The sequence below is a fragment of the Phoxinus phoxinus genome, assembly GCF_949152265.1.
Source record: "Phoxinus phoxinus genome assembly, chromosome: 8".
In the NCBI taxonomy this organism is placed as follows: domain Eukaryota; kingdom Metazoa; phylum Chordata; class Actinopteri; order Cypriniformes; family Leuciscidae; genus Phoxinus; species Phoxinus phoxinus.
In genome coordinates, this window is record NC_136883.1 from 17,139,869 (window position 1) to 17,151,466 (window position 11,598).

Consider the following 11,598-nt stretch of genomic DNA (forward strand, 5'->3'; position numbering starts at 1 on the left):
CCTGCTGACTTCAACATGAGCATGAGGAGGTAAAGTGAAAAATCAAACACCTTGGAAATGACAGGTATGCACTATGTTTCAGGAAAGGAAAGGTGTGTGACTGGTTAAGTCTCTGTCTTTAGTTCAGTGTGTAAAATAATGTGCTTTTTGCCATTTGTTGTGTATCTTTGGATGATGTTGTGTTGTAAATAAATTCAAACAATCAAAAAGCCATTTTTTTTAAATCTCCTCATTCTTTGTGCAAGGTAATGTAATGATAGTGCCTGAGAGCTCCTAATAGGGCCATTATGGGAGGCTCTTTGTCTCTCTCAGGTGTGAAACACTCAATATTCATGGTGGTTAACGCCTCCTCGCATAAAGCTTTCTTACACAAAACATGTCATACAAATTTTAAATCAATATATTGTCTTATCTGAATGAGTATTCAGGATGATTTTCACATAGTTTTGGAGCAAATATTCTAGGCTACGTGATACAATTTTCAAAAGCCTTGCGACGAAATAATTAGTTTGTCTTTCATGACATTATTTCAGTGACTTTTTTTTTGGTCATTTTCACAAACCACGCATAAATGTTATTATCTCAAAACTACAAACTTTTACATACATGCTGCTGACATATTATTGTAGCAGAGTTTGTGCTGAATGCAGTGTAATAATACTTTAGTCATGAAAATGTCACAAGTAACAGAAATAAGCACAAATGTTAGAGCATGTCAGAACACCTCCAGGACCCAGAAAACACCTCAGACCCCTGAGGGTTAATCGGAAGACACTGAAATAATTAAGTAAACTTGGGTAAAATGCTCATTTTAATAGTATTAACTCTTCCAATGAGAGACAGTGGAAGATCAGTCCATCTTTGAAGGTTAAGCTTAGTTTGTTCCAATAGCTTTATATAGTTCTGTTTAAATATATGTTAATTTGATTTACCAATTTGTATACCCAAATATTTGAAACCGATGCTGCACCATTTTAATGGGCCAGTGAGTGCTTTAATATTATTATCCTGTATATTCAGTGGTAAAATCTCACTTTTACTGTAGTTTAATGTATATCCTGAGACTGCACTATATTCTTTGAGGCATTTCAATAGAGGAAGGACTGATGCTTGTGGATCAGTTATATATAATAAGAGATCATCTGCATACAGAGAGAGTTTATGTTCATTTGTGCCAAATTGAATTCCTGCAATGGAGGTGTTCGAGCGTATGGCGATGGCTAAATGGTATAAATAAAGGTGACTTGACTTGAATTGACCATTCGGTCAAAAATAAGTATTATGGGTTTGGAACAACATGAGTAATAGATGACAGTATTTCCATGTTTGGGTAAATTAACCTTTAAGAGAACTGCAGAAACATAATTGTAAAACGTACAAGAATGGTAAGAAGTCGTAAAAACATTTCCTTAAAAACCTCAAATGTACACTTTCCTTTACAAACACTTTATGCAAGTAATATATTGTAAACAAATAAACTGAAAGAAAATAATCTTTGATATTGAAAAACCCACCTACAAAATACACAATCATATTTGGATATTAGAATTTATTAGCTTGTGAAAAAATCTAACTCTATCATATTAGCATGGCTCTATTGCACCCTTGCTTGACCTGACACATGTTCTGCCCTATGAGTTCATTGGCTAAATTAACAATCAATCATCCATATTAATTATGCCTATAAAAGTCAGTTGCATGGGACCACAGTTGAGCTCAATCTTTGCAATGTCTGTCTTTCTTTACACACTCTTGCTTATCTTTCAATGTCATGCAAAGGCAGAAAGGCCTCTTTGCCGAATGATGGGAGACCCAAAGTACCCGCTGTTATCCAAGGATGGAGACGTAACTATTGGAGCACTTTTTTCAGTCCACGGTATAGAGTCATTACCTTCATTTGAGTTTACACAAAAACCTCTGCTTCTATCATGCTCAAGGTTTGTTACTTTGGAAACAATTTTATATAATCCTTACAGCAAATATGTAATATCGATAATATAATATAATGTGGAATGTTAATGTATTTCAGGTGTGAACTACAAGTTAAATTTAGTTTAATGGTTTGGTTTAAATTTGAAACAAACTGGTTTAATGTTTTTACAGTGTGAGTCTAAGAGATTTTCGAATGGCTCAGACCATGATCTTCGCCATTGAGGAGATTAACCAAAGTCAAAGTTTGTTACCAAATGTTTCTATTGGCTACCAAATTTATGATACCTGTGGTTCAAGACTGTCTTCAATGAGTGCAACTATGGCATTGATGAATGGTCCAGAATTTACAGCAGAAAACAGATGCAATGGACAGTCTCCTATACACACTATCATAGGAGAAACAGAGTCTTCTGCTACTGTGATTCTGTCTAGAACTACAGGACCTTTTAAAATTCCAGTGGTAAGATGCAACAACATCAAAAGTTGGACATAATCACCATACTAATACCTTTTTAACTGTTTGCTTTTTTTCCTCAGATAAGTCATTCAGCCTCATGTGAATGTCTCAGTAATAGGAAAGAATACCCTTCCTTCTTCAGGACTATTGCTAGTGATTACCACCAGAGCAGAGCACTAGCTTACATAGTAAAACATTTTGGCTGGTCTTGGGTGGGTGCTGTGAACAGTGACAATGACTATGGAAACAATGGAATGTCAATATTTTTGAATACAGCCCAGGAGGAGGGAATTTGTGTGGAGTACTCTGTGAAATTCTATCGAACAGAGCCAGAAAAACTACAAAAAGTGGTAGACACAATTAAAAAAGGCACTGCAAAAGTGATTGTTGCATTTCTTTTCAGTTCTGAAATGTATAACCTACTTGAGCAGCTAAGTATTCAGAACATTACAGACCTCCAAATGATTGGAGTTGAAGGATGGATAACTGCAAAGAGTCTGATCATTCCAAACAGTTTTCGTGTGCTGGGAGGGTCATTGGGGTTTGGACTAAGAAAAATAGATATTGGAGGTTTAGCAGATTATGTTACAAAAGAATTCTGGGAAACAACTTTTCCATGCCCACAGACTGAGGGAAATTTTTCTCAATATGCATTAAGTTGTAACAAATATCAGGATCTACTTGCGCTGAAAAACTACAATGAAGATGTGCCTGAACAAAGATATGCAAGCAATGTTTACAAAGCAGTATATGCTGTGGCTCATTCACTTCACAGTCTACTCAAGTGCAATGAACTAGCAGGTTGTGAGAAAGGCCTGACAATACAACCGCACCAGGTAAAATAAGTAAAACATAAGCGGCATGGTAATGAAAAGTAAGAGGATAGCCCTATTTCTGTTTGAAAATGTCTTAAAATGCCTTTTTCTCAATAGGTTGTTGAGGCTCTAAAAAATGTAAATTTCACTGTAAAGATGGGAGATCGTTTGTGGTTTGACAGCACTGGTGCCGCAGTAGCGCAATATGAAGTTGTGAACTGGCAGAAAGACTCAAATGGATCAGTCCAATTTAAACCAGTGGGATACTATGATGTCTCACTTCCCCCTCATCAGCGCTTTGTGCTTAACACTAAAAACATAATCTGGGCTGGAGGACAGCTAGAGGTAAAGGGCAATAACATGTTTGGCCTAAAGAGTTTCTTGAAACTGGAAGAACAAATTGGTAAAATACTTGCACTGTCCTATACGAATCACATAAAGGTACGAATAATAAATTAAAAAATAAACAATCTGCACCTGTTTTATTCGCAAGATAGACAATTTGGTTCCTCTATGGTCAAAAGCAACAGCAGAGCGCAGTGCAGAGCCAGTATTAAACAAAAGGACAGTACTGTGGTGGTAATGGTGATTCTTTTTTGTAAAATGCAACAGTAGAGTAATTATAGCAAATGTATCTTCATTCATCATTCAGTATAAATTACTAAGAGTAATGTATTTTTCTTTGTAGAAGCCAAGGTCTGTGTGCAGTGAGAGCTGTCCTCCAGGCACTAGAAAGGCTGCACAGAAAGGAAGACCTGTCTGCTGTTATGACTGTATTCCATGTGCAGAAGGAGAAATCAGCAATGAGACGGGTAATCTTGAGCACATTTCACAATTTTAAAGTAAACCGTTCCTTTCTGTGTTTTCCCTCTTGGATTGCAGTTTCTGGATGCATTTTCTCAGCAAAGGAGTTAAATAAATTGTGTTTCTAACTGTAAGTATCATTACTTTCTTTTCAGATTCAAATAACTGCAAGCAGTGTCCAGGGGAATACTGGTCTAATGCTCAGAAAAATAAATGTGTGTTAAAAGCTGTAGAGTTTCTGTCATTCAGTGAAGTTATGGGTGTAGTGCTAGTCTTTTTCTCACTGTTTGGAGTAGGATTAACTGTGTTTATGGCAATTCTTTTTTACATTAAGAAGGACACCCCCATAGTAAAAGCCAACAACTCAGAGCTGAGCTTCCTCCTGCTCTTCTCATTGATTCTTTGTTTTCTCTGTTCACTTACTTTCATTGGTCGGCCCACTGAATGGTCCTGTATGTTGCGTCATACAGCATTTGGGATCACTTTTGTCCTCTGTATATCCTGTGTTCTGGGGAAAACAATAGTAGTATTAATGGCCTTCAAGGCTACACTTCCAGGAAGTAATGTCATGAAATGGTTTGGGCCTCCTCAACAAAGACTCAGTGTTCTTGCCTTTACACTTATACAAGTTCTTATTTGTGTGCTTTGGCTAACAATATCACCCCCATTTCCCTACAAAAATTTGAAATATTATCATGAAAAGATCGTTCTTGAATGCAGTCTGGGTTCTAATATAGGTTTTTGGGCTGTTCTAGGTTATATTGGCCTGCTGGCCTTCTTGTGCTTCATTCTGGCTTTTCTGGCTCGCAAACTGCCTGATAAATTTAATGAAGCTAAATTCATCACATTCAGTATGCTTATATTCTGTACAGTATGGATCACATTTATTCCATCTTATGTCAGTCCTCCTGGGAAATTTACTGCAGCTGTGGAGATATTTGCCATTTTAGCTTCAAGCTTTGGTTTACTTTTCTGCATATTTGCACCTAAATGTTATATAATTTTGTGTAAGCCTGAACAAAATACAAAGCAACATCTGATGGGAAAAGTTTCCATATAGATTGTATTAAAAAATAAACAGACATATATTAACATTGCATATTTTGGTGTTTATTCTGTAGCATAAATAATGTTAAAGCATATACAAACAAACAGATTAACAATCAACCCTCGAACTTGTACAACAAATTTTTTTTTGAATATACAAGTTATTCAATAACAAAAAGCCAAATCAATGTGATGTCATAGGTATTTGAGTGTATTTTAGGTAAAATGTTGTTCAACCACGTTTGCATAGACCAGGGGTCGGCAACCCAAAATGTTGAAAGAGCCATATTAGACCAAAAAATCTGTCTGGAGCCGCAAAAAAATGAAAGAAAACAAAATTAGCCTTATAATGAAGGCAACACATGCTGTAAGTGTCTATATTAGCTTAATTAGCCCCCTAGTATCAAAATGATAAGTAGGCTACAAATACATAATGAGCAAGGCGACCGTTATTTCGAATCTGTCACTTTTTTGTTTCCATGGTTACGCGTCATTGCTTGTCACGTGACAGCACAACCACAACACAGCGCTGAATGAATGATGATCTGCTTTTATGTAATTTTTTCCTTTTTTTATTAAAAATATTCATACATTTATTAGCTATAGTATGAAACACTGATATTCCGATTGTCAAATATGTGCATGTGGATGTGTTTTGTTGTATAAAAACCTTTTAACGATCACGTTAGTTGAGCTGTATGCGCGTGATGGGCGGCGCCATGTTAGTTTGTGCGACAGTTCAGTGAATCGGATCTGTTGGATTTACAACACGTCAATTCATCCACTTTTACTGAAATACATGAAAGTAAGTGGCTGGTGAACTGGGAGAAGAATAGGGTAAAATGTAAAGCTACTTACACAATGTGTATCTGATATGAATAAAACGTGTCGTATTTTTATATTATAAAGGGTTATTATTGCCGCTAACCATAGACATCAGTGTATATTTTACAACATCAAATTCATTGTTTTTTTTAGTACTTATGTGATTCTTAAATGTCTTAAACCTAAAATAACCATTATGTGGTTGAAAACACTGAATAGTTGTGATATGAGACAAGCACTGAGCGCGTCCGTCTCTGGCTCAGGGCCAGCCAACGTGCCAAAGCAGGTTTGCATTTAGCAGTTGATCATGTGATGCACTGACCGTTCTAATCACACCGGTGTGATCGTACGCTCCCAGGGACCAGCCAAGACTGATCGCACCGGTGTGATCGTACGTGCGAAAGGGTTAAAACAAAAAATATTTTTTCCATTTTCATATTTTTGAAAAAGCTCCAGGGAGCCACTAGGGCGGCGCTTAAGAGCCACATGCGGCTCTAGAGCCGCGGGTTGCCGACCCCTGGCATGGACACTAAAACATTAATGTATTACCTGCATCTAAAAGGTAACTTTATTATGCATCCTTATTTAATCTCTGAATTAATCAGTTTATTCTATTGTATTTATGATCAATGAGATTGTTTTCATTCACATTTATTAAATGCAGTCCACTCATTTAATTTATTTGAAATTATAAAATTATTATACCCAAGCTATTTGTGGACTCGCTAATTAACCCTTGTGCATTATGGACGTTTTTGTCTTTTTCAGTTTCATTGTTTTGATAATTTTGCCTGTGTTAATGCCAACTGCATAAATTTTGGCACAGGTGTGTATTTTTATTTTAATGTTACTATTTCACCCCCATTTCCTTTAATACATCTATTTTGCACTAGGTACACCAAATAGTTTCTCTCAGGACCTTTTGGACAAAAATTATATAAAATAGTGTGATCAAACGTACAGGTAATACAAAAACTAATTTATTACCTCATCCGTGACCATGATTTGTGGATTCCATACATCTCTGGATGGTGAAAACAACATCTCACATCGTTTCACTCTCCTTCATAGCGTCATAAACCTTTGTCTTTGTTATTGTTTTGAAAATGCGACCTCTGGTGGCAAAAACTTACATATTGTACCTTTAACAACATTAACTTACAATATAGGTAGACGACCTGCGTGAAGTTGGCCCCCCACCCAACGCAAAACGTCGTCAAAATAGGCTCAATCGTTTGTGCTCCGTTTGTGCTGTAAAAAGTTTTGTTTGTGCTGCTTCGGTTTTTTAGATATTAAAAATAATATTTTTAGGTGATTCTGAGGTCACTCAGAATCACCTAAAATTCTGAGTGAAAATTCTGAGTCTTTGCACCACATGGTCCAAATTCACTCAAAATAGTTTCGTTCGTTTGTGCTGGTTTGTGCCGGTAAAAATTGCGTTTGTGCTGCGTCGAGTTAAAATATCCGACATTGAATTATAGACGATGACGTCACCAGCCCCCCGCATGCTCCAAATTCACCCAAAATAGACGCAATCGTTTGTGCTCCGTTTGTGCTATTTTGTGCTGTTAAATGATTATTTTGTGCTGCGTCGGGTTTTGAAATATTAATAATTGAATTATAGGTCGATGACGCCACTCAGCCCCCCAAATGCTCCAAATTCACCCAAAATACCCTCGGTCGTTTGTGCTCCGTTTGTGCTGGTTTGTGCAGTAAAACGTTTCGTTTGAGCTGCTTCGGTTTTTTAGATATTAAAATAATATTTTTAGGTCATTCTGAGGTCACTCAGCCCCCCACATGCTCCAAATTCACCCAAAATGGTCTCGTTCGTTTGTGCTGGTTTGTGCCGGTAAAAGTTGCGTTTGTGCTGCATCGGGTTTATCAAGATAAAAAATAGTTAGTAATTGACTAGGCTATTTCTAAGTCCGGTCTATCTAGTTTTGTCATCTTTCTGTCATCACATAATTTGTTCAATAAACAATTATCTTTTCTTTCATTCACTGGTCTGATTGTATTTTTTATTTATTTACAATGAGTCTCATCTGCTACACTTCACTGCCACCACCACTAGGGACAAGTGACACTTATGTTCAAGAATGCTCTTGTATAAAATAGTGGAGAGTTAGTGGAGAAAAGGGTCGATATAAATCAAACTACAAAAGTCGTTACTAATCCAAATTTCTGGCCAATGTAAGTATACATTGTTTTAAACCTGTCAGTTACAATATTAGTAGTTTCAACAATAATTGTACAACATTCAAGAGAGCTAAGATTGTCAATGGTTATTGAACAGAAAACTCATTAATAACACTTATATTACTAATTTAGCTATGAAATGCTGATTACAGTTGCACAAGTTGCCTTTTAGTATTATAAAAACGACCATGGGTCACATGTGCAACTGTAGTTAACATTTCATAGCTAAATTAGTGATATTAGTATTAGCAATGACTTTTCTGTTCAATAAACACTGACAATCTAGGGGTCAACATTAACCTACCATATTGGTCCTAATATAATATATACTATCCATCTTCATTATCCTTACTATATTATATTATCCTTATATTCAGACCAATACAGTAATAGATGAAAACAAATGTATGCTGTACATGACATTTTTTGGAGTCAGGATTATTGAGGAGGGTAATTATGTTTTGCTTATGCCAGATGCCCAAGAAACCAGCAGTCGACAGGGATTCCATTTTCACAGTCATGTGTTCATTAAAAGAGGCCATAGTCCAAAATGGCAACATAGCTACTCCTAATCAGAGCATCTGGAAAGAGCTTAGTAAACAGCTAGACAACAAGATCACTGCAAAGGCACTATACACTTTTGTTAAATTAAACAGACACAACATCTGGACTGCTTTAGGGTTTACTCATGAAAGTGATCATGAAACAAGTGGTAGTGATGATACTGATTTTGAGCCAGGGTCCATTGTGATTTTGAGCACAATGATGTTCAAGTGTTTACTCAAAAACACTGATGACTCCCTGCACACTGGCTGTTCCAAGCGTGCGATGTCTGGTGACTTGCGTGTGCAGATATCCAAAGAACTGTGTGAGGGTAGAATGGAACCCCATGTTTGGAGGGCATCAGAGGCAACAAAACAAGACATTATCAAAGACATCTACTAACCCCACTGTGAGTTTTGATGCAACTGGCTCAGTGGTGAGGAAACTACAGAGACCAAATGGAAAGTCTGGCCATATATTCCTATATCAGGGTGTTGTGGCAGGGGGTGAGAGCTCAAGTGTCCCAGTGGTGCAAATGCTGTCAGAGAGACATGATGTAAATGCCATAACAAATTGGCTGACAGAATGGATACGCGCAGGTGCACCTACTCCAAAAGAGGTTGTGAGTGACTTTTCTCTGGCTTTGCTCAGAGCTTTGGTTAAGGCTTTTACTTCTCATCCTGATCTTAAGACCTACATCAATAAGTGTTGTGGAGTCTTACTCGGTAAACAGTCAGCAAAAGTCCCACCTTGTTTTGTTCGAGTTGATGTTGCACACTGCATCAAGGTGATCTGCCGGTGGGACTGCTTGAAAAAAAAACACACATCGCATTAAAGATTTCTTTGTCAGGTCAATAGCTCAGCTTCTCATGTCACAATCCATGGATGATGCAAGAGAGCTACTAAGATGTATTACTATTGTGGCTCTCAGCGAAACAGAGGACAGTGACAGCTCTGGAGCCCCCCTCATTTCAGAAAGGTGCAAGAAATACCTGAAAGCCCTAATTGCAGAAGAGTGTGTCATCATTCCATCTGTGAGGGGGAAGAGACTCAAAGTGGACCTGTTGAAAAATGGAAACAATCAACAGCCTGTTAAACTCAGGAAATCAAGAACCTCTGTGCTGAACACATGTGCATTTGATGCTTTTTGTCAATGCTTATGTTGTGCTTACTGCGATAGTGTCACTTTTTAAAATATTGTTCGCAATGAGGATTCCAACAACCTCCTCCAGCTAGTAAAATCCATCACCACAAAGGGTCTGAATGCACAGGCCTACATACAGAGAGCAGAGCTGCTGAGTGAAATATTCAAAGCTGTCCGACTGAAGTCTGGTGCTCTCCAAATCGATGCACAATGCCACATCTCCACTATCATTGAAAAGTCAATGACAAAATGCGCTTGTGTTTAATTAACAAAACAGTGCTCCTCACAGTATTGTGGTCTCAGCAAACAAGTCACTAGGGAAATTCCATTTGTTTGTACTTCTGTTGCTGTACTGCAGGCTTCTGGCATAGCTCATCTTCAGACCGCGGTGGAAGAAGGCCTTGACCTTCCTGAGTCCCCCTGCCTCAGGCCGATCCAAAGTCCGTCACAGTGTCCCTCTGCAATCAAGACAGATGCCTCAGGAAAATCGCTCTGTGCAGGGAAAGTTTCGCACAGTTACAGTCTGGGAGAACTTATGTGGATTGATACTGACCTGGGAAGCAACTCCACAGAATTTCCTTTGACGTGAATTTCCCTCCAATCTGATGCTCCAAGGAAAGAGATTTAATTTAAAGGGCAGTCATTGCTTTTAGAGGAGGCTTAACCCAGGATGCTCTTAGACATTAAGTCTCCATGTGTCTGGGAGATGTATGACAACCTGAGAAGTGGAGTGACAGGAGTGTCAGATAAAAACAAAATATGCCCACATGCTGTATTATACACAAAAGACTTTTAATTTAATTTCACAAGTTAAATTATTTTTGTTGAAATGTTTGTATGCCATACACCCTTGTTTTCCTACTCATGTTAGGAGAAGTAGTGTGCCATTTTATGGCACTCAAGTCTATTATTTTGTGTGGTATTTTTGGTTTGAAGACGAATAGTAACTTGTCAGTATTAAACCTCTGGAGACGAATTGGGCGGTACCGCCCAAATTGGCATACTTTTACAAATGTGCGATTATCTTCAAAACTATTAATGATAGAGAGGTGCGGTCTTTTTTGCCGTCTTCCTCAGATTCCGCTGAAAACAGTGGTATCCCGTTTGTATTATACACACGCTTCGCTGTTGCGCAATACCACTACATAAAAAGGCCAATGAAATCGATGTTGTTAGGCAAATTCCACCAATGGAAAAATTGCCGCTGGGAGGATTTTTTTTTTTACCCAATCAGAGGAATGAACGTGAACCCATGACGTATTCTAGCCAATCAGAGGACTCTGTAGCCTTCAACATGTACAAACAGCGTCATGTGGACGGAGAATGAGACAGATAGCGAACGGAGCGGAGTATTACAGAGCGCACAGAGATCTATATAAGAGAGAGACAGAATAACTTAAATAGCATTATTATTGTATTGTTTTAGCACTGTTATGATGGCTAGCAGTAAGATTTACGGCAGAACAAGCTCTGGAACAGTTAGTGGAAAGTAAATCTGCCAGGTTGTGAGTGTGTCATGTTCTTCAGAGCAAGCAGGTCTCATTTAGTTCTGAGCAGACCGCTTTTTCACGCCTGGGACTGTTTGTAAAAAAAGTTCCTTATTTCATTGTTCTTAACACATTTGATTGAACAATTACAAATGGCTGTCAAGCAAAGGGTTTGACAAATATTTTTTTGGTTCAAAAACTTTTCACTATTGTTGTGTGAGGTGTGATTTTCAGTAATAAATTACAAAAATCTAATTTTCGGTTTTGAAATTCTCTCGATTATTGTACATTTTTCACACATACTTCCTTTATAAACACATTACATGCATGCTTATGTTAGCTTAGGGT

At 37.7% G+C, this 11,598-nt stretch overlaps 1 protein-coding gene across 1 annotated transcript; it reads left to right on the forward strand.

The window, feature by feature from the left end:
- Positions 1–1,728: 1,728 nt before the first annotated feature.
- LOC307002384 (extracellular calcium-sensing receptor-like) lies at positions 1,729–5,068 on the forward strand (the record flags this gene model as incomplete). The annotated part of the gene is made up of 6 exons (XM_079619965.1): positions 1,729–1,937; positions 2,104–2,392; positions 2,470–3,225; positions 3,322–3,549; positions 3,893–4,016; positions 4,164–5,068. The coding sequence occupies 6 exons, from the start codon at positions 1,729–1,731 to the stop codon at positions 5,066–5,068; spliced, it is 2,511 nt and encodes an 836-aa protein (XP_079476091.1).
- Between the last annotated feature and the right edge of the window lie 6,530 nt (positions 5,069–11,598).